This window comes from Cervus elaphus, chromosome 22 (assembly GCF_910594005.1).
Source record: "Cervus elaphus chromosome 22, mCerEla1.1, whole genome shotgun sequence".
In the NCBI taxonomy this organism is placed as follows: Eukaryota; Metazoa; Chordata; class Mammalia; order Artiodactyla; family Cervidae; genus Cervus; species Cervus elaphus.
This window is the reverse complement of record NC_057836.1, coordinates 5,602,512-5,626,478: the sequence shown is the minus strand read 5'-3', so window position 1 is coordinate 5,626,478 and position 23,967 is coordinate 5,602,512. Positions and strand designations below refer to the sequence as shown.

The window sequence follows — 23,967 nt, the reverse complement described above, 5'->3', positions numbered from 1 at the left end:
TTTACCCATGAATTGTGCTTATTTAATACGAGTTATATAATTACGTATCTACACGTGTGTGTGCATGAGTGATGTGCAATCACTGGACAGCCAAACACTCGATGGCGACCAACTCTGGAGAGGAAAGGGGTGCTAGGGGACATTATATACATATGTAAATAGCTTTTATTTAAGTGCATTTATTTTAAATATATAACTTTTATTTAGAAAAGGAAAAATAATTCAGTACCTTTTAAAAACCTTCAATAAAAATAAAAGGCAAATGACAGATGAAAAAAGACACTAATGGCACATAAAGCATTCATATTTTTAACACAGAGCGCTCACACAAATAACTAAAAAGACCCACCCACAGTGGGTGAATGGGCAAAGGACATGAAGAGGCAGCTCGTCAAAGGAAGACAGGAACCTGATGAACTTGACAATCAAAGATAACCTCGCCATTAGGGAAATGCAGGTTAACATCACAACAGGATGTTGTTTTATGCATATCAAATGGACAAGAAGTCAAAGACAATATTCTGTGTTAGGATGCGCAGAAACAAGTAGTTTTAATTGTTATCTGTGGGGATGTGCAGCGACAAGCTTCCTAAAGGGGATTCCTAAAGGGGCGCCTTTACGAGTGTGAACGCCCCTTAATCCGGTAATCCTGCTTCACTCCATTCTTCTTCGTGCGGTCAGAAAGCTAGTTAATGAGGATACATCCGCAGAACACTGCGGGCGTGGAGCAGATTTGTCAGTGACGATAAATGTCTGTAGTGGAGACTGCCGGTCACCCCGACATCCATTCTCCCCTCCTGCCAGAGAACTGGCAGACACACGCCCATCAGAAATCGTCTGGGCTTCCTTCCAGCTCTCCGGCAGGTGCCTATGGCCTCCCGCAGATGGCAGGTGAGCACAGGTGGCCAGCGTGACTTCTGACTGGATCGCCTTTCCTCAGGTCCGTCCTTTCATTGTGCTGCTCTGAGCCCTTCCGGTTCCTCGGGCTGTGGGTCCACGGCGCTCGGTACGCATGTCTGGTCCAGCCCTCGTCTCTCTTGGCTGGGACTCCTCATCTCCCCTTCAAGACCGTGGGCTCCTCCAGGGCAGACCCTCTACAGGACCTGCTCTTTATCCTCAGTCCCTAGGACAGTTCTTGTTACATATTAGGGCTCAGAAAATGTGTGCAAAGAAAGAGAGGGAGGAAGGAAGGAACAAATGAAAAGACGCATACTTTGGGGAAATTATAATGTCAAATTTTATTGCTTTAAAACTGGGTGATCCAAACAAGTTAGGATTTTAGGTCCACTCAAAAACCTGCATGCAAATGTTTATACCAACTTTATTTGTAATTGCCAAGGCATGACAGCAACCAAGATGTCCTTGAGGAGTGAATAAATGGTTAATTGCCAAGACATGAGAGCAACCAAGATGTCCTTGAGTAGTGAATAAATGGTTATACATCCATAAAAGAGAATATTATTCAGAGGAAAAAAAAGAAATGAACTGTCACATCATGAAAAGACATGAAGGAGCCTTAAGTGCCTATTGCTAAGTGAAAGAAGCCAATCTGAAAACGCTACAGACTGTATGATTCCAACTAAATGACATTCTGAAAAAGGCAAAACTACGGAGACAGTAGGAAGCCCAGTGGTTGCCTGCAATTAGGGGGAGGGAGGGATGAACAGGCAGAGCACGGAGGAGTTTTTGGGCAGTGAAACTATTCTGAGATGCGGGTAACAGTGGACACATGTCATCATACATTTGTCAGAACCCAGAGAATGTACAAAACAAAGAGTGTGAACTCTAGTAATGTATCAATAATGGTGTGTCAGTTGTAATGACTGTACCACACTACTGCAAATGCTGGTAATAAGGGAACCTGGGATGGGAGTGAAGAAGTGAACGGGAACTCTCTGCACAATAGCTCAGTTTCTCTGTAAACCTAAAATTACTCAGAGCGTCCCTGGTAGTACAGGGGTTAAGGCTTGGTCGGTGTTTTCACTGCCGTGGCCCAGGTTTAATCCCTGGGAGAGGAACTAAGATCTTGTGAGCTGCATGGCATAGCATAAAAAAAAAAAAAAAGGCTACTCAAAAATTATAGTTTATTAACTAAGAAAAAACCTGAGTGAGGAAGTATACTAGATAATATAGTAGTTTAATTCCATGTATCGTGTAATGTCTGGGTTCAAATCCCAGCCACCTAAAAACTATGTAACTTTTGGGCAAGCGGCTTGATAAACCTGGGTCTCAGATTCCCCACACAGAAGACAGGTATAGTAACAGAATCTATTTCACAGTTTTATTGGACTGACAACATATCATGTGAGGCCTCTGGGCAGAGTCCAGCATGTACTGAACACACACAGTGATATCTACTATCAGTATCATTTGCTTAGGAATACTCACATGAAGAAGGTCTGAACATATTTTGGAAAACACTCCTTGAATACACCCTGCATGGTGAAGAGTGAGGTCTTGAATGTGTGAATTTCCGTGTGTAAGGACACATAATACGCCAATCCGGTACAACCGCCATTTTGCACATTAAATCCCTGTGAAATAAACGAAAACAGGTCACATGACCCGCAAGCGCACCCCACAATGTGGCCAACCTCCAGTCTACTCCTTTTCTGAAAGGGCAGCCGGGGACTGTAAAAATGCAGCTGGCCAGGACTGTGCCAATGTTTCAGAGACCCCCTCTAAAGTGAACACAAAGTTGTGGTTTTTAGACTCACTTTTATAGCAGACCCAATAATCTTCAAAGATGGGAAAACAAAGAGGCGTTTGGACAGGACACCTGCACCTCAACTACTAGTGACTCATTCTTGGCGGGCGGGGTGGTAGGGGTGGAACGTTTAGGTCCTCTGAGCTCATCCAACACACAGTCAGGAGCGTAGCTGGGGGAAACAGCACCAAAAATGGTAGTGTGAAGGCCTCTGAAAACTTCTCCAAACGAGTAATGAGAACACTGGCAAGAACTGTCAGAATCAGCTGTTTCGGAACTCTGGAAACTAACAAAGCTTGCAGCAATCTGGGGAGTCCTCACTTGTGAGAGAGCCAGAATCTGGGAATGAACCCCCATTTTATGGCATTTTGACTTCCCCTGTTCCCATCTCCCCTCATCCCCAAATCTGCAGTAGCCGTGAAACCAACACCCTGCCATCACAGGGAAAACCCAGCGGCCCGCCAAACCCTGGAAGGGGAAGAACAGTGTGGAAGTGCCTTCAAAGCCCCATTAGCAGAAACTTCATTCTATGACTTACCTGAGGGCTCCTTGAAAGAGCCCCACAAGCAAGGCTGTCTTTATTTGAACTGATTCAGAGCTTTCCCAGGGAGGACCAGCTATTGTCAAAAGGCATTTGATTGGAAAAAAAAAAAAATTCAGGGGCAATTGTTGCTTAAAATTCCAGCTGCCCGAGGCGGGTGGATAACAGATGGAACAAATAACAGACTAACCCAAATGGCTTAAATGGGAAAGCTGGGGAACAAGACGTCTGGAGGGGCTCTGAGAAGCTCCCACATATTCCTGGGGACTGAGAAGGCAGTGCGTGTGTCCGGGGCTGTGTGCTTGCCCAGGAAGAGCTGAGAAGGCCCTCAGCGCTGGCTGACTCGGGAGGCTCTGCACGAGCAGAAGGTGAAGGCTCCTATAAATCGCCTGCCTGAGTGTGGACAGAGTGCTCAACACACACCAGAGCCCTCAGCAAAGACTATCAGGCTGCTGTGTCCAGGCATTTAAAGAAAGTTCTGTCCCAGCTGCTGACCAGTGAGGGACACTTCGGTGGCCGTACATGACAAACGATACAGAACTTGCCAAGTTAGTTTAGAAGAGCCTCTAAACAAACAAACAGAAAGGAGGAGGGAGAAGATGATTTAGAATTGCCATGTTCTTAAAATGCCCAGTTTTCAACAAAAATTTTATGACACTTGCAACAACAAAAAAAAGTATGGCCTACACATACTTGTCTTCAGAAACCATGCAAACAAGAAAAGAGTGGAATGAAATATTTCAAGTGTCAAAAGGAAAAAAAAAAAAAAAGTCCACCAACATAGAATTCTGTATCCAGCAAAACATCCTTCAGATTTAAAGACAAAGACCTGATCATATAAACAAAAACTGAGGAAATGTCACCAGTAGACCTGCTTGTGAGAATTATTAAAATAAATGCTTCAGAAAGATGAAAAAGCTCACGTGCAGCAGAACTCAGACCTTGTCAGGAAGAGCACTAAAGAAAGGGTAAAGGAGGGTAAAATCAACACACGTGCAGAGCGATAACAGAGCTCCAATACACCCCAAGTAAAACCTGGTAAACTCAAAGGAGAGACAGACACTGCAACGGCGACTTCAATACTTCCAGCACGGACACAACTGGCCAGAAGATTAACAAGGAGACAGGACACCTGAACAGCAGCACTTTAAACCCACAGGACCTAACAGGCAACTGCAGGACGGCTCACCCGCAGCGACAGAGCACACGTCCGCCCCAGGCAGACGGGGGACGCTGCCCGGAACAGACACCACACGCCAGGCCACAACACAAGCCTCGGCAGATCCAAGAGGACTGAAACCATCAACGTGTGTTCTCCAATCACATGGGAATGAAATCAGAAGTAAGTAACAAAAAATTAGGTAATTCACAAATATGTGGAAATTACACAACACACCCTTAAATAACCAATAAGTCAAAGAAAAAAAAAATCATGATAGAAATCAGCAAATACTTCCAGATAAGTGAAAATGAAGGCGCAACACACCAGAATAAAATGGGGGATCTGGAAACGAACCCTTAGATGTAGCATTAATTGATTTTTGACAAGGGCAACAGATCATTCGATGTAGAAAGAATAGTCTTTTCAACAAATGGTGCTGGAACAACTAGATATCCACAGCCAAAAGAATGAAACTGGACCTCCATTTCGTACCACGTACAAAAATTAATGAAAAATCAACCAAAGACCTATATTTAAGTGCTGAAAATACAAAATTCTTAGGAGAAAACATAGGTGTAAATCTTTGTGACTTGGAATTATGTGATGATATCTTAGATATGCGGAGAAGGCAATGGCACCCCACTCCAGTACTCTTGCCTGGAAAATCCCATGGACGGAGGAGCCTGGTCAGCTGCAGTCCATGGGGTCGCTAAGAGTCAGACACGACTGAGCGACTTCACTTTCACTTTTCACTTTCACACATTGGAGAAGGAAATGGCAACCCACTCCAGTGTTTTTGCCTGGAGAATCCCAGGGACGGGGGAGCCTGGTGGGCTGCCGTCTATGGGGTCGCACAGAGTTGGACACGACTGAAGTGACTTAGCAGCAGCAGCATCTTAGATATGACATGAAAAATGCAAGCAACCAAAGAAGAAATGCTAACTGGACTTCACTAAAATTAAAAATTTTTGTGCTTCAAAGGACACTATCAAGAAACTGAAAAGACAACCCAGAGAATGGAGTCAATTATCTGTCAATCATATATCCGATAAGAATTTAGTATGTAAAATATATCAAGAATTCTTTCAACTCAATAATAAAAAGGCAAATAACCCAGTTTAACAGTGGGCAAAGAATCTGAACAGACACGCCTCCCAAGAAGATACACAAGTATATGAAAAATGCTCAATATCACGAGTCATTAGGAAAATACAAGTCAGCACCACAAGAAGGCATCACTTAACACCCGCTGGGAGCTTCCCTGGGGGCTCAGTCAGTAAAGAATCCGCCTGCAAGGAGGGAGACCTGGGTTTGATCCCTGGGTTGGGAAGATCCCCTGGAGGAGGGCATGGCAACCCACTCCAGTATTCTTGCCTGGAGAATCCCCACGGACAGAGGAGCCTGGTGGGCTGCAGTCCATGGGGGTCACAACGAGTTGGACACAACTGAGCGATTAAGCACACAGCTCACACGGGATGGAATAATCAAAGAAACAAACAGTACCACGTACTGGTGAGGAGTTGAAAACCTAACGTCCACAGGAAAACTGCACACAAATGTTTATAGCAGTATGCCCACAGCAGCCAAAAAGTGGGAACGATCCAAAGGTCCATCAGCGAGTAAACAGATCAATGAAAAGTGGCCTCTTCATCCAGCGGACTATACAGAATCCTGGAGGAGGAAAGGGCGACCCACTCCAGTACTCTTGCCTGGAGAATCCCACGGACAGAGGAGCCTGGCGGGCTACAGACCATGGCGTCGCAAGAGTCGGACACGACTTAGCGACTAAACCACCACATACAAAATTCAGCCATAAAAGGGAATGAAATGCTGATTCATGCTACAACACAAATGAGCCTTGAAAATGTTACGCTGAGGCCAACCACATACTGTATAATCCAACTGGTACAAAACATGCAGAATGAATCAATCTATAGAAATGGAGAGCAGATTAGGTAGCTGCCAGGGTCTAAAGGAAGGGGGATAGGGAACAGCTGGTGAGTTGGGGTTTCTTTGGAGGTGACAAAGGTTAGACAGTGGTGACGGTCACACCATCAGGGAACACACTAAAAGCCACAGAATTATATGCTTTAAAAGGATTCATTTTATGGTATGCGAATTATATCAGAATAGGACAGAAAAAGGAGGGGAAGGAGGAGAGGAGGTGGAGGAAAACAGTAGGAGACAAAGAGAGCAGCTGCTGCCCTGGGCACCTTTGACACCGGGGATGTCCTGTTTATCTGGGGCACTGTGGGGAAGCGCCCACCCAGGCTCACGGCCCACAGTTAGGGCAAAACCGGCTGTGCTCCCTACACCCGCCAGCAGAAGGCACTAGCCCTCACTGGTCACCATGCTATTACATGCATTGAGGAATTTGCAACTCATAGACTCTGCCAGTCTGTGGCTTATTGGCATTTCAGAAGTCAGGGCAAATTTTTGAGTCATGCCTTTCTGGCCACTCTCGGCATAAGAGTAAGAGACAAAACTCTCCCTTGCCTCAAGTGAAGCAAGAGGCCTAAGTTCAAGTGCTACAAGGAAGTTTTACAGCCATCACCTGTCTGAGGCTCCGAACTTGTCTATCCTTTTCAGAAAAAAAAAAAAAAAAAGGTTTTCTCAGGCTTCCCTGGTGGCTCAGTGGTAAAGAATCCGCCTGCCAATGCAGGAGACACGGCTTTGATCCTTGATCCGGGAGCTGGGGCTTCCCTGGTGGCTCAGTGGTAAAGAATCTGCCTGCCTGGAGGAGGAAATGGCAACCCACTCCAGTATTCTTGCCTGGAAAGTTCCATGGGCAAAGAAGCCTGGTGGACTACAATCCACGCGGCCGCCAAGAGTTGGACATGACTGAGCGACTGGGCACATTTTGAAAGCTTTGTCAGAAGGACCTGGATGTGTGAATTTCTGCTTTCAGCCCGTGATGTCCGGGAAGATCATTAACCACCAGTAAACAGCTAAGTGCTAAAAAAAAAAAAAAAAAGAATCTGCCTGCCAAAGCAGAAGCGAGTTTGATCCCTGGTCCAGGAAGATCCTACACGTGGTGGAGCAACTATGCCCCTGTGCCACCACTACTGAGCCTGTGCCTTAGAGCCTGGGAGCCGCAACTACTGAGCCCGTGGGCAGCAACTATTGAAGCCCTCTCGCCGTAGAGCCGGGGCTCAGCAACAAGAGAAGCCACTGCAATGAGAAGCCTGTGCACCCCAACAAGAGGGTAGCCCCTGCTGCCTGCAACTAGAGAAAACCTCCCATAGCAATGAAGATCCAGCACAGCCAAAAAAGCAAACAGTTTTCCCTACTGGGCTTCACACTGAATCATAAGTGCATAATTAATAATAGTCAAACCAAGGTGGATGTGCACGGCACTATTTGAGTACAGAGAATCAGGCTAGGCAGCACCTCCAAAGCACTGGATCTGAAGAACCTCAAGCTTACAGGGTTGAAGAAATGGATCGGAACTTCCTCACGTACAGGAAATACACATCGGCCAGCGCTTGGCTTCCCTCTCTTCAGGCAGCCCTGACTGCCCCGAACGGCGTCAGTCTGCACCTGTCCTATCTGCCACCAACCATCGGCAGGTCCTTGCAGGCCGGGACCACCCCAGGGCTAACGCTGGGTGAGGCTGAGAGCTTCCGTCACTCTCCCACATATCTCCTTCTTCCACCAGACTCACTGAACTGAACTGAAACCTAGAACCACAGCTCTGGTAAACTTCCAGAAGAACATGGCTCGGTACATGCTCAGTCAAAAGGTGTTTATTACGCTCCTTCTAGACCGAAGCCTGGGGGTGGGGGGGAGGGTCAGTGAACAAAACTGGCAAAATCATGGCCCTCAGGGACCTTAGATTCTAGTAATGGAAGACATACAACAAATAAAATAAGTAAATTAAACAGGTGGTGCTAGTGGTAAAGAACCTGCCTGCCAATGCCAGAGACTTAAGAAATGCAGGTTCCATCCCTGGGTTGGGAAGATCTCCTGGAGAAGGGGATCCACTCCAGTCTCCTTGCCTGGAGAATTCCATGGACGGAGGAGCCTGGGGGGCTGTGGTCCATGGGATTGAAAAGAGTCGGGACACGACTGAAGCGACTTAGCACTAGCACTATACACATGTGTAACTGCTGTGGGGACAAAAGGAGCAGAGGGGGAAACAGGTGTCACTGAGCAAAGGTCTGCAGGAAACCAGACCGGAACAAAGCCAGCGGGAGGGCCAAGGGGCAGCGGGCAGCAGATGGAGGAGAAGCACCCGGGCCCCGTGAGCCTTAGGCTGTGCAGACGCTGAGCGGCTGGAGGCTTAGACACAGGATTACGCTCTGGCCTCTGTATTTAAAGGATCCCTCTGGTTGCATGTCGAGAATAGATCAACAGAGGCAGAGGAAGAAACAGGAAGACCAGTCACAAGTCTCCTGCCATTGTCCATGCAAGAGAAGCTGTGGCGGGGAGCAGGGTCCTTCTGGGGAAAGTAATTGAGGAATGATCAGACTCCAGGCACATACTGGAAGAGCCAGTGTACTTCCTTACACATCTGATCTGGTGTGCAAGAGAAAGGCTGGATCGAGTGTATGAACTGAGATGGGAAAGACAGCAGGTAGACCGTGTCTGGAGGGGAAGATCAGGAATTCCTTCTGGACAGGTTACATCTGAGATGCTTACTAGATAGCCCGGTGGAGATACTGAAATAGGCGGCTGGATGCATGAGGTTTGATAAAGACAGAAGTTTGGGGATTGTCAGCATACAATGCACGTAAAGGCATGCTATCGGACCAGCACACCAGGAAAGGGGGTGTAAGAAAGAAGAGCCGCCAGGGCCAAGCCTTGGGGTACACGGACTTTCAGAGCTCAGGGACATGAGGAGGAATTGGCAAAGGAGGCTGAGGAAGAGCAACCAGTTGGGAGAAGAGAAAAACCAGGGGACCGGAGTGTCCAGGGACCCAAGTGAACAAAGTGTGTCAAGGAGGAGGGGGTGATGCTGTGTGTCAAAGTTCCAGGGATAATCACGTAAGATGAGGGCCAAGAACGGCCCCAGGACTAAGCCAGGCAGGAGCCACTGGTAGTCCGAACAGTAGCCACGCTGGTGGAACTGGGTGGTTGGCAGGAAGCTTGTCTGAGTCCAGATGAACTCAGAGAAGACTCAGTGGCAGCAGACAGACACCTGCTTCCAGGAACTTGGCTGTAAAGCAGCAGCGGTGGGGGGGGGGGGGGGAGGCGGGCACCAGAGGAGAGACGGGCCTCCACAGAGAGCCGTCTTTATCACAGGAGAACCGGCAGTGGGCCTGAATACTCGTGATTGCGACCAGCCCTGTGGGCCAAGAGGGATGACGCAGGAGAGAAGGGAGGAAACGGGTGGTTCCCATGGGTTTGCCAGTGGAGACAGGATCTCCTGGGGTGCAGAGATGGCTCCTGACAACCAGCACGGCAGAGCGTGTGGGCAGACAGAGCGCAAGGCACGCGGCAGCCCCCTCCTGCCAGCTCTCTCTTCTCAGGGAAGGGAAGTCGGGTCAGCAGCAGCACATGAGGATGGGCACAGGCGTCTCAGGACTGAGGGGGAGGAAGAGCGGGCTGGACGGGAAGGCGAGCAGGAGGGCGGGAGGAGCAGCACGCACGCCTGGCAGGGGGCTGAGAGAGCCCGCCCGAGGCCCGTGGACAGGAGCCTGAGGGCCAGGGCAGGCGGGGGCGGCCTTTCTCCAGCCACGGTCAGCTGCAGCACGGGGTGGCCACCGAGCTTGGTGTCATCTGGGTCCGTGTTGTGGACAGCGGACTCCCCTGGTTGCTCAGACGGCAAAGCGTCTGCCCACGATGCGGGAGACCCGGGTCTGATCCCTGGGGCGGGAAGATCTCCTGGAGAAGGAAATGGCAACCCACTCCAGTACTCTTGCCTGGAGAATCCCATGGACGGAGGAGCCTGGGGGTCGTGAAGAGTCGGACATGACTGAGCGACTCCCCTTTCTTTCTTTTCTTTTTGGATAGCACATGTGGAGCGGCAAGAGGAGGGCGTGGCCTCAGGAAGGAACACCGAGGGTGGCGGGGACGATCACACACATGAGAGCCAAACCCGGACCGCTGTGAGCGCGGAGCCTGGCTGGGTGGCCCACCTAAGCATCCTTGGTGGAAGCACAGGCTGGAGAAGAGACACGGAAGCTCCAGCTTATGAAGAATTTTAAGGGGGAAAAAAAAAATTATTCTAATCCTATTAGCATTTAATAGGGATTCCTTTGAGCCGGGAAATGCGCTTAAGATTTATGAAAAAAAAAAAACCTCATCATTTAACCCTTCCCAGCCCAACCACCTACGGCTCTTCCCATTTCATAGGTGAGGACACAGGAGCACAGAGCGGGAAGCGATTGACCCAGGCACACAATGCAAAGCCCGGAGCTGGTGCCTGAGACGGGCCCCTCCCAGGTATCAAGTCAACAGCCAAGGCTTTCCTGCTGCTTTTTTGCAAAATAAACAACAAGCCCCTTGAAGGCAGTGGGGCACCTCTGCCCGCCCCCCACCACCACCTGCACGGTTAAGGTACTGGGCTCCTGCCTGCCCTGCGCTCCAAGCACAGGGGTGGGGGGGATCAGCCGTGACTGCACTCCTCGTTGTGGTTATCACTGATGCAAACAGCCACTTTGTTTATTTTGTCCATAAATTCCCTTCCTAATAACAATAAGGCATGCCAGGGCTCTGGCCTCATGCCTTATTACACCACCTGAGGAGTGAGATAATCACCCAGAAATGGACTGCCTGTTGTGCATTTTATTACTTGAATGCAAAGTGATTCAATTCAAGAAACACTTAGTTGAAGACAGAATGAGAAACAAAAAAAATAGTAATCATATGAAAAGTAATTCCTCCTAATGCTGCTGAGTGCACTGCAGGGAATAAGCCTTTTCCCGTGGGAGAATGGTCTGGATGACCTGTTGGGTCTTCTCCAATCCTCATTTCTACCGACTGCAGGACCGTGAAAGCTAGTGAGACTTCAATTATGGCATGAATATTCCAGAGGGCCAAATCTGGACCGCTCTGAACACGGAGCCTCCCGTCTGGGTGTCCCACCTAAACATCCTTGGTGGAAGCACTTGCCAACCAACTCTGCTCTCGACCATTCATTCTCCAGCCAGTGCTGCAGGCGCGAGGGGAGGACCAGAGAGAAGAGTATGACCCACCCGGCGCCCCCAGGAGCTCGAGACCTAACTCAGGATTTGAAGAAAATGGCACGTGTTTTCAAAGAGCAGGAATGAGGTACTTCCGTAGCACGTTCGATTACCCTGACGGCGCATGTAGAGACGCAGTGATGCCTATCTTCCTGACCTGCATCTCCCCGGCTCAGGGGCTGGCTTCAAGACTTTGCCCAAGAGATGTCCTCAGGGTCCATCTCAACAGGACTGGAGCTATTTTTCCATTTCTAGATTCCTCAAGCAGACAGAACATGGTTTTCCGTTGTTACTGATACTATTATTTTCTCTGTGCATTTCTTTTCCATCAAAAAAAAAAAATTAGTTTTAAAAGGCTATTGAAGGAGATATAAAGCTTTCAAACAGTGGTTCTTCAAATGTGGTCCGTGAACAGCCATATCGACATCACCTAGGGCTTTTTCAGAAACGCAAATTCTCAGGCTCCACCCAGACCGACCAACCTGAAACTCTGGGGTCGGGGGGGGCCCAGCCATCTGTGTTTTAATAACAAGCTGGGACCACTGCTTCACAAGAATCTGAAGCTTATTTACAAGGATGAGTCTATAGTTTTTAAGGAGGCTCATGAGTCAAGTTCCTGGCTTGACATCAAAATGGAGTTAAAAGACCAGCACATGCTGTACTTAGGGGATTCAGCCACCATCACCTCGCAAGAGCCCATTTTTCTGGCCACTGGTTAATCATCAACCTTGTGAGTTAGATTCCGCTATCCACATTTTTAGCTTCCCCAGTGGCTCAGATGACAAAGCATCTGCCTGCAATGCAGGAGACCCAGATTCAATCCCTGGGTCGGGAAGATCCTCTGGAGAAAGGAATGGCAACCCACCCCAGTATTCTTGCCTGGAAAATCCCATGGACGGAGGAGCCTGGCAGGCTACAGTCCATGGGGTCACAAAGAGCTGGACACAACTGAGCAACAAATGTTTCATTTCATTTTTAATCAGTATTTTTAGAGGCAGAGAAATGAAACACTAGTAGGAAAAGCCAGATTTACTCATGAGGCCAAGACCCAGAGTCACCGAGCTTTTTGCCCAGCTGCGCCAGGGGTGTGGACTGGCCCAGGTGCCTGTGAGTGGTCTGCAGGCAAGCTCACACAAGCACGGGGATAAGAACCATGAAGTCTGTACATATCAGTAGAGCCATAAGAAGACCTATCGTCAAGAAAGGATACCCTGCATCTGCAAAACAGTCTTAACAATTCTGCAGCCTACTCAAAAGAACATGCAGAAAATTAAAAGTGAGCCATCTACATAATGGAGAAGGCAATGGCAACCCATTCCTGTATTCTTGCCTGGAAAATCCCATGGACAGAGCAGCCTGGCGGGCTACAGTCCCTGGGATCGCAAAAGAATCTGACACAACTTAGCGAATAAGGAGCAACAACATCTACATAAACAGCAGCCAACCCTTGAGATCCCGGGCTCAGGGCGCTAACGCTGAAGCCTGGCCTGCTTGCCTCATCTGGGTCCCATACTCCCTTAGGATCTCAGAGCTGGCTGGCAGCCCCTCACTGCTCTGAACACAGGCATGACAAGAAGGCAAGTTGATTTACAAACATATTTCAAATGATAGGGTATCATAAAAAACAATTTAGCCAGTCATCTGAATTCAATTTAGTGGAAAATCCCCTGGTTATAAACTGACCTCCTCCCCAGCCGGCAGCCTGGACAGTCTGAGTGTCTCAGCCTTCCTCCATCCAGCGTCCCCTCCCCTGCTAGACCAGGGTCTCCTCAGACCCCCACGTGGGCTTTCACCTTCCTCCCAAACCTCATTTTCACAAATATGCTCTCTTGCAGCGTAAATTTCATGCCTACCTGTATACACCACAAGACCCACCATTGCCAGCTCAGAAATTAACTCAAAATAAAACACAAGGGACGCCCCCGGTGGTCCAGCGGTTGAGAATCCGCCTTGCAATGTAGAGGACGTGGGTTCGATCCCTGGTCGGGGAACTAAGATCCCACAGTGCCTCAGCACAACTAAGCCTCAGCCGCCACGGAAGACCCCCCTCCCCACCGTGTGACATGATGGTCCCGTGGGCCGCAACTGAGACCCAACACAGCCAAATAAATCACAAATAAATATTTCAAAACTACATATAATACAAGGCTCGCAAAGTCTGAGCAGGTGATTATTTACCACTATTATAAATAATATATAACACGTGGGAATGGAAAAACATGTTTAGGACAAGTACCTTAAGAGGAAAAGGTACACTACACACACACGGTATAAAAATGTTATTTCCAAGGGTGGATAGGGTCTATTTTGTTGACAAAAATAGCTATGTTGGGATGATGCCAACATCAGTCTTTAAACATTCTCTAATAAACATGCATCGAATTAACAGACATGAGTTTGAGCAAGCCCCAGGAGACAGTGAAGGACAGGGAAGCCACAGACAGGCGCGCCACAGTCCACGGGGTCGCGGGGGGTCGGACACGGCTTAGTGAACAGAACCACAACAAGCGTACGTCAGACACACGACACAGCGGGCCTGCCGGGGCCCACCGGGCAGCACAGGGCCCGGCGCCCGCCTCTGTCACCGTCCCCACCTGCTTCCCGTGGCCCCACGGGGCCCTCTGCCCAGATCCACCCCTCACTGCGCCAACTCCTCTCTCCTCCAGATCCCAGCGTGCCCACCACCTCCTTGGAGACGTCCCCTGCTCGCCTCGTCCACATTCTCCTGGTAGAGTCGCTCATCACAGCCTGTCCTTCCCCTGAGCTGCACACATCTCAGTAGGTAATTATGCTTTCACTTTGGACTTTCACTTCATTATAGACTGCATGAAATAAAACAGTGGTTCGATGCTACGGTACCCGCTGCCCCAGTGTACCCAGCACACCTCTGCGGCTCCAAAAGTGTTTGTCAATGAGGGAGGATTTTCACAGCCCGGGCATCCAAACAGCATTCACCTCCCAAAATGCACACACACGCACACACACATAGACACACACACTCTCTCACGCCCCACCACTCCTGGATTTTGTTCCAGATCTTCACTCTCTCCCGTCAGCGGAGGTCCAAATCTTGACACCACCTGTGATTTCTCACACTCATGCCCTATGCTGAGAACCAGTGACCTGGGAGAAAGGTTTTCTTAATTCACACTCATGACCCTTACGATCGTTTGATGCCTATGTTACCTATTAAGAACCCATCAATGCCACGGGAGCAGGAACCACATCTGCTGACAGCGTTCCAAAAATAATGCTCCCCGAGTTTAACTGAGTTGAGTGTTGTGGGTTCGGGATCATTTATATCATCATGAATGCCTTGCTGGCCCAAAACACAAAGCCTTAAAGAAAAAGAAAAAGCTTCTCACAATTTTGTTTCTAATTTGCTTTCTCTACCATGGACACAAACACCTAATCTCAGAAAGTGCCTCAGAAAGTCACTCTTACCTAACGAACATTTCCAGACTCACCACCACACCTAATGTGATGACAGATACAGCCACAGACGACAGAAAACAAGTTGTGTCGGAGGAACTGACAAACGGCTGTTCCCGGCTCAAACACAGTCTCCCTGGACGGCTTTTAAAATGTAATTGCTGGAACCACTGGGTCCTCCCCGCTCCTGTGAGCAGACCAGGAGTATTGATCGCGTCCTGTTTTTATCGCAGCCGGCTCAGCAAGTCCTCGGACGCTGGCAAAGGGGACAGGCGATGGATTCCTGGCTTGAGCTCTGTACTGGGAAGCCGGGCAGCTGCTGCCACCTACAGTAGACACATGGACCTGCGCCGTCCAGAGGGCTCTGCCGGCCGCGGGAAGGCATTTGCCGAGCTCACCGTGGCTGTCTAACGGCTGGGGTCACATGGAACGCCCAACGAAGGACCCCTGGCTTTAAAATGTATGGGCCGATGCTTGCTGATATGATATGTAAGTTTCCCAGACAATTCTGGCCCAAGAACCAGCATTTTGCGCACGCCTGCTGGGCAAACAACAAACCAGACAAAAGTGATCATGGTATCACCACCAACTTTCTGAGCCCGGCACCGTCCAGGGAACCCACTGCGCTCCTCCAACCCGTCAGCAGACAGACCTTCAGGTAAGAGCAGCGGCTCGCTGGCTTTGAGACTCCGTGCAGTACTGGGGACGGTGGAGGTGTTTGTTTTGGTGCTATTTTGTTTCATTTCCTTCAAGAAAAACTATTTCTGAATTGGTAAATTCTGGAAATTAAGAAAGCAGCGGGGTTAGGCAGATTTTCTTGTTTAGCTCACCAAACCACAGGGACAGAGCCCTCGGGTCTGCAGAGCAATCCAGCGGTTTTGCAGGTTACTGGAGAACTGCCCACCGCCCCAGGCAGGTCTTGTACATGAATTTCAGGGTAAATTTTGGGTTTCTCACATAGAGATATTTTATGCCATCACCATGAGCACCACTTCTCTTCCCATAACTCGAACTCACACACACTATACATACACACCACAAACATGTACCCACATACCACACACACAACACAAGCACACATACACCAAAACCATATACACACACTCACACACACACAGACTACCACCACAGTTTAAAACGCTGATCTTTTGTTACTTCCTTGCTTTAAGAACTCCAATTGCTTGCTACTGCCCTTAGAAAACTGACCACGGTCCGTAATGACAGCTGAGGCCTGCTTCTTTCTCCACGACTGGGATCTGGCCCTCTTTCTAAGCGGCGGCAGGGACTGTCCGCGGTACCTGGAGAACATCTGTGACATCGGTCCCCCCGCCCTCTCCATCCCTCCCTTCACTACCCAAGCTCATCCTCATTCATGTGGATTCCAGAAACAGCCCCTCAGATCGCATCCAGGTCTCCAGGTCCCTTCTAATCCATCCTCCTCTGTGGCCAGGATCTCTCTTGCTAAAGCACACAGTTACGTTGGTCCCTGGCTTAAAAAACGTGCAAGGTAAAACTACACATGTGCTTAAATTTCACAGAACTATGCACCGAGAGAAAAAAGACTGAGTCCTGTCAAGACGGGTAAAATCTGAATAAAGTCTCTATTGGTTACTAGGACTGCAGCAGGGACAGCACCCTGGTTTTGCTAAGTGTATCATGGTTACTCTGTAAGATGGAACCATGGGGGAAGCTGGGGGCACATGGGAAATCTCGGTACTAATTCTGCAACTCTTCTGTGAATCTACATTTTTAGATTAAAAAAAAACCCCACAACATGCATTTGTATGACTACTCCAGGTATACAAACTGAAGTCAGACTCCTAATTGTGGGGTATAAGGTTATTCGCATCATTAATAACCTGGCCGCAGGAAACTTCCAGACACTGCAGCTTCATGCCCACTGCATTTTACACAAAATCCAAATGAATATACCATGCAGTTCCTCACCTCTGTGTACTGGGTCACACTCCTGCTGGAATTTCCTTTTCTACCACACTTCATCTTTCTAGACTGAGGGTGGAGCCCCCACTTTCAGGAGGCCTTCCGATCTTCCTTAAAACTAATCATGCCTTATCTAATCCAGAAAAGAAGAAAACTCTTTAATTCAAAAAGATGTATATACCCCAATGATCATAGCAGCACAACCTAAGTGTCCGTTCACAGATGAATGGATAAAGAAGTTGTGAGATATGTATATTTTATACATATATATATATAATATATATATATAATACCCTATATTACTCAGCCATAAAAAGGAATGAAATAATGCCATTTGGGGCAACATGGGTGGAGCTAGAGACTGTCATACTAAGTGAAGAAAGTCAGAGAAAAAGATCATATGATACCTTTTATACATGTAACCTTTAAAACAAATTATAGAAATTAACTCATTCACAAAACAGAAATAGACTCACAGACATAGAAAATAAACTTATGGTTAGTAGATGGGAAAGGGGGAGGGATGAATTAGGATTTGGGGATTAACAGATATACTCTACTATATAAAAAATAGGTAAACAACAAGGACCCACTGAATAGCAGAAGGAATGAACTATATTCAATATCTTGTACACATAAATGAGGGACTTCCATGGTGGTCTAGTGTATAAGACTTTGTGCTCCCAATGCAAGGTAAGGGAACTAGATCCCACACGTGACAACTAAGAGTTCATATGCCACAACTAAAGACCCGCGTGCCGCAACTACGATTTGGTACAGCCAAATAAATTAAAAAAAAAAACCTACAATGGAAAAGAATCTGAAGAAAGATAGGTAGGTGTATAATCGAATCACTTTGTTGTACACCTGAAACTAACACAACATTGGTTTCTGTCTGTTTTTAATTTTATTTTTGGCCATAATGAACAGCATACAGGATCTTAGTTCCCCAACCAGGGATCAAACCCATGCCTCCTGTGGTGGAAGCACAGAGTCTTAACCACTCAGCTACCAGGGAAGTACCAATTCAACATTGTTAATCAAGTGTGTGTGTGTGTGTGTGTGTGTGTGTGTGTGTGTGTGTGTGTGTGTGTGTGTGTGTGTGTGTGTGTGTGTGTGTGTGTGTGTGTGTGTGTGTGTGTGTGTGTGTGTGTGTGTGTGTGTGTGTGTGTGTGTGTGTGTGTGTGTGTGTGTACCCAGTCGCTTAGTCATGTCCGACTCTTTGCAACCCCATGGACTGTAGCCTGCCAGACTCCGCTGTCCATGACATTTTCCAGGCAAGAGTACTGGAGTGGGGTGCCATTTCCTCTAGCCCTACATCTACCTTCACTTTGGTTCTCTGCTTCCAGGCTTTCCTCTTGGCTGTTTGTCTGTGGCCCCTACTGGTCAGGGAGCCCCTCCCATGCAGAGAGTCAACCACACTCAACATCTTTACTCAGCACCTACCACAGGGCCGGGTATGCAGGAAGCACCCTGCTCATCTCTGTTCCTGATGGCCCACGGCTAGTAACAACTAACACTGCCAGGGTAAGGAGCTTGGCTACTTTTACCCTCGACCTTGAAAGCTAAACAGTGTTCTTAGCATGGGCGAGGCACTGTGATGAGTTCTTTAGGTCACCCCCGGCCTGACGTCATCCTCAGTTCAGGTTTTCTAAATAAAGAGAATTCTACGACATTCATGAATATGAGTCTATCAAAACATACAGTAAGGTCGAAATTAGCAAGGAAAATAAAACCAGTGCCCCCCAAGCAAGCACCGAGTCACAGACCATCAAATACACTTATTAACCACTGGCAGAACCACGACTAGAAGGCTATCCTACTGATGTATTTGTTTGTCAGATAAGCACGGATGTCCAGTTTTTAACAGATGCTATTTATATCAGAATCATAACAAAAGTGCCATCCATCTGCCTTGGCATCCAGAGAAAACATAATTCAACACGAGAGTAAGAAATGGGCACAGCCCAACAGAAATGGCATTAGAAGCAAAAACTGTTGGAACTGGAATCATGGGGGGAAATTATCACTTGACAAAACTGGGAAAAAGTTGCAAGCAGCACAAAGGATTTTGGCAGCTAAATCCAAATACTTGAGAAAAATCTTCTCCCTGTCTATTCTGATATCAAATGATGTTCTGTCGTATTCGGGGCATATTCAGTTTAAAGCTCCCTTCTGGACCTTCTACACACTCACTCCCGTATTTACTGAGCACCTACATGTTTGGACAGTGGGAAAAATTAAGGGTTTAGAGTCGAGAAGACGTGGAGTCAAAATCAGTTCCATTATCTGCCATGCAAACTTGCAAGTTAATTAACCTCCTCCTCACCCAGTTTTCTCATTTGCAAAATGGAGATAATATCTCTCTTTAAAGCAAGTATTCTTACCAGGTGGCTCAGTGGTAAAGAATCCACCTGCTAATCAAGACACAGGTTCAATCCCTGGGTCATGAAGATCCCCTGGAGCAGGAAATGGCAACCCACTCCAGTATTCTTGCCTGGAGATTCCCCATGGACAGAGGAGCCTGACGGGCTACAGTCCATGGCCTGGGGTCGCAAAGAGTTGGACATGGCTGAGTGACACCATGCATGCACATTCTTAACCTGGGATCTAGGGACAAGGTTCACGTGTGCGCACTTCTGGACTTTCAAACTCTCTGAGATTAAATTCAAAAGGGTGTGAGAGATGATTTTTCTAGAGGGAGGATACATGGCTTCCACCAGGTCCTCAAGGGGCAAGTGACCTGCGATGGTTCAGTGAAACCCTCTACAGGCTGACGCTAGGACTTCCCTGGTGGTCCAGTTGTTAAGACTTTGCCCTCCAATGCCGGGCGTGTGGGTTCGATCCCTGGTTGGAGAACTAAGATCCCACACGCCACGGGGCATGGCCAAAAGCAACCAAACAAACAAAAAAGGCTGTCACGGGACCCAGAAAACGTATCCAAAGAGACTGACGCGCAGTAGTCTGTGCTCACTCCTAGACGGCTGTCACAGACTTTAGGTCCTGGGAAGGCAGAGAAAGAAAAATCAGAGCCCAGGTGGAAGGCAGGGAGACCGTTATGGTGCAAGCTGCTGAGTATGGTCTTGGGTTTTACAGGAAGGACAACAAAGGGTGGCAAACCAAAGTCAGTCCAGGAAGGGTCCAGCAGGAGAAAACGGCAGGGTGGAGACCCCAGGCAAAGGAGGGTGGTGATCTGACCGTCTCTGCAGTGTCCTCACTGCCTAGACCGGGGCCTGGCATGTGACAGGTGCTCAACAGGTAACTGTTAAACAAACAAACAAATGACTGGAACCAACCCCGGGAACCAGATAACACCACTTGCTGAAAAACAAAATTCAGAAGGTGTTCCCAAAAATTTCTATTTTGCTGGCTATTGTTTAATCTTATTTTGTTATGTATTTTGTAAATTTTAACTCTGATTTGTGCCTTGTACTACTCAAAAATTCTATACAAATGCAACAGTCTACATTTTCTTCCCTTAATGGCTAGGACACTGAGCCTACACCCTGGGCACTCTGTGTTAAACTGGATCATCTGGGGCTTGCTGACGAGCCCCAGGAAAAATTTCCTTTAGATGGAGGCATTAGAAACACTTTCCTTTTTGGAGAGAAATTAAAATGCCTTATTTGCCTGGACAAAATGAATTCAACTTCTTTCTTTTTTTGGTTGTTTTGTTTTTAATTTTCTTTTTCCTGAGTTCAGGAAGTTCATAGCTAATAAAACAAAAGAGAGGCAGACTCACAAATATAGAGAACAAACCAGTGGTTACCAGTGGAGAGAGAGAAGGGGGGACGGGCAAGATGGAGGTGACGAGGAAAACAGGGTTGTTATGGGATTATGTGAAATCATGTGTGTGAAAATTTTGAAAATTATAAACCACTATAAAATTTAAAGAATCTTTCATTCGATTAAAAACAAACAAAAAAAGAAGCTCACAGCCACATTTGCAGCCCGACTATATTAACCATTACGAATTATCTGAGTATTCTCTTCTTGAAGTTACTTTCCTATTTACCATATTGTACTCCTCCGTCCATGGGATTCTCCAGGCAAGAATACTGGAGTGGGCTGCCATTTCCTCCTCCATGTATTGTTACAAGTCCCCTCAAAGCCCAGTGGGATGTGCAGAGCACACACATCTCTGAGAGCGAGAGGGGACTGTCTGAGAAAGCAGGCCCTGTCACCAGGCAGTCCTGGAGCAGAGGTCACATGCCACCACCTAGCTTCTCTGCATCCTTGCTACCTCATCTGTAAAATGGGAATAATAACTGTACTGTTTCATAGGCAAGAAGCACTAAATTTAAAAAAAGTAATGAGAGGTTCCAAACTGTGCCTGGAACACAGTGAGTGCTTAGTATTAGCCAGGAGGAGCAATGGTAATAGAAATAGTCAAACTGCAGAAAAACAGGTGAAAAGATAACGGTGGCGTCTGAAACAAATTAAACAATATAGCAGTAAAAGATTGAAACCAAGAGAAAAGAGTAAAAAACGAAGCTCTTTCATACTGGAAGTGTATCATGTTCATATGTTATCTCCATTCACAGAGTTTCCCCAAACATTCCTTCCCTTTACATCTCCTCTTTTAAATGGCGTGGATGTCCTGGGCAGCACTGTGTGGAAAGTGAATCAACAGTTAACTAGTACAAGGATCCAATCTGTATAACTGCACAAACCTAGATTTGGGGTGGAACTCGCTCAGTCGTGTCCGACTCTTTGCAACCCCATGGACTATACAGTCCATGGAATTCTCCAGGCCAGAATACTGGAGTGGGTAGCCTTTCTCTTCCCCAGGAGATCTTCCCAACCCAGGGATCAAACCCAGGTCTCCTGCATTGCAGGTGGATTCTTTACCAGCTGAGCTAGAGGGGAAGCCAGATCTGGGGTAATTTTAGGTATATACACTTCACAAAAAGGTTAGCTCTCTTGTGATATTTAAAGGAATAAAGTGACTTTAGCTTCTTGCCTCATCACACTTTCTCATCTATATTAAACAGCTTATTTTCCAACCCTGGCAGGGGAAGGAATCATCCAAGAAAAACTTCAGTGACTCTCCTCATCTACTAACCTTAAACATTCACTTGATACCAGTCAAGAGGCTTTACGAAAGCAACTGTCTTGTTAACAGCCAGTGGGCTCCCAGTGGATTCCTGCTCCAGGCGGGCCCCAGACTCCTGAGCATCCTGCTAGAGCTGGTTCTGTCTCCATGTGCCAGTCAGCTGGAGGGGTCACAGCAAGGGCGATGCAGAGATCTCTGCACAGGAGAGGTGGACAGCTGCAAAAGGGTAGGGACACGGAAGACAAAGTGGACAGCAGATTTAATGTCTCAGGTAAGCAATTCTTGACAAATATCTACAAGCACAGGCACCTGCCATGAGCCAGGCCCTAAACTCACGGTGTTGTTCCCATGAGCACAGGTGACTGAAATAAGTCCTTGCCCTCCTGAAGCTTGCAGTAAGACTGAGTAGGAGACAAACATGTTCACAGATAATCAAAGGGCCCTTGCCTGATTCACTTTCAGTTCCCCAGACTTAGCCAAGTAAATACATCTGTTGAAGACAATGGATAAAAGAGAAGGAACAGCAGTATGTGAAAGTCGAAAAAAAAAATTTTTTTTACAGCATTTCTGTAGGTCCACTCATTTGGCGGCACACACAATTTAAGAAATATTATTAAATTACTCCTCTTGAAAAGGAAATAAGAGTCTTTTTAACAGGGGCAAGGCATCCTGAAAGGCAAAGATTTTCAGGACAGAAGGAAAAGGAAGTATGGGGTAATTCAGCCAATGGTCTTAAATAACCTCTGAGCATTTCAGAGAGTGCTTCCAAACAGAGTTCTGAGGGAGGCAGGAATCATTCCTGCGGTTTGAGAAAGAGGAATGTTCCAGAAAGCCTGAAGATTCTGACATGAGACAAGAGTGCTCAGTTTGAATTCTGGCTCTGCAACATCTAGTGGTGTGATTCTCGGGGACAGCCCCCTTCACCCTGCGGAGTTCAAGCCACCATCTACAAGGTGGAACTTAAAATATTCGAAAGGCTGCTGTGGGAACAAATGGAAGAAGAAAACATGAGACATTTTGTAAGTCGGAGTGATGTGACCCTCAGAGAGACTGGGAGGCAGATTCACCACCTTCTACGTTGTTTATAGTCGGTCTTTATAGAAATATAAAAAGGATGGGTCTATTCACTGCAGGAGAATATTCACTCTGGAAGACAGTGAAGGACAGGAAAGACTGGCCAGCCGCAGTCCATGGGGTCGCAGAGTCAGATGTGACTGAGCGACTGAAAAACAACAACGAATTCACTGCAGGAGCCCCCAGACCCGACAACGGCTCCTGGCACAGGCAGGCGCGCCACATACACACGTGCGTGAAACGAGTAAACGGGTCACTACCGCCCCCTGGTCACAGACAAGGACGGGATGCGACGTGTCCCGGGGCTGTGGCACCCCAGAGCTATCCTCCCGGGCCCTCCTCAGCGCCCCCCACACTCCCCGCTCCGGGCTCGTGCGCTCTTGCCGAGGCCGCTCCGCCTTACCCCGGCCCCTTTCTCAATCCTCCGACTCATGGAGGCCAACTCGGCGCGCGGACCCCAGGGCACTCTGGCCACAGAGGCTCAGCCCACGCGGTGTCTCTAGGACGCTGTTGCCCGAGCGACGACGGCGCTCGCTGACTGGAGAACATGTTTCCCCACCCGGCAAGAAACGGAGCTCCGATTGGCCAAGACGGCTAGGAAGTTGGCTCGCAGGGGCGTGGCCATGCCTGCCCGGTGGCTCCGCCCCCCGCCCCGCGGGAGGAGCTTCCGCCGGAGGTCTTGTACTCCCGGCGTGGGTACGCCAGCCAGAGTCAGGGTGGCTGGTGTCGTGGGAGCGCGTTTCTGTTAACCTGGCCGTCGCGCGAGCTGTCGGACGGGTCGCAGAGTACCGCTTCGAGCCGCGTGGCCGGGGGAGGTTAGTCTCATCCTGCGAAGCAGACTCCTCACCTGTTTAAAAAACCAAGCGTACCCACCCAGAGCCTGGGGTCAGGATGACGAAAGTCTAAGTGAAAGTCGTTCAGTCGTGT

At 48.0% G+C, this 23,967-nt stretch overlaps 1 protein-coding gene across 1 annotated transcript in view; it reads right to left on the bottom strand.

Annotated features, from left to right (window-relative positions):
• The window catches only part of EFCAB6 (EF-hand calcium binding domain 6), a 248,362-nt gene extending 224,809 nt beyond the window's left edge, over positions 1-23,553 (bottom strand). Inside the window, exons 1-3 of the mRNA XM_043882452.1 lie at positions 23,444-23,553; positions 21,976-22,182; positions 2,389-2,534 (exon numbers count right to left, since the gene is read on the bottom strand). Of these exons, the coding sequence (XP_043738387.1) occupies positions 2,389-2,527 (139 nt within the window). The 5' untranslated portion in view covers positions 2,528-2,534; positions 21,976-22,182; positions 23,444-23,553. The remainder of the gene's footprint in view (positions 1-2,388; positions 2,535-21,975; positions 22,183-23,443) is intronic.
• Between the last annotated feature and the right edge of the window lie 414 nt (positions 23,554-23,967).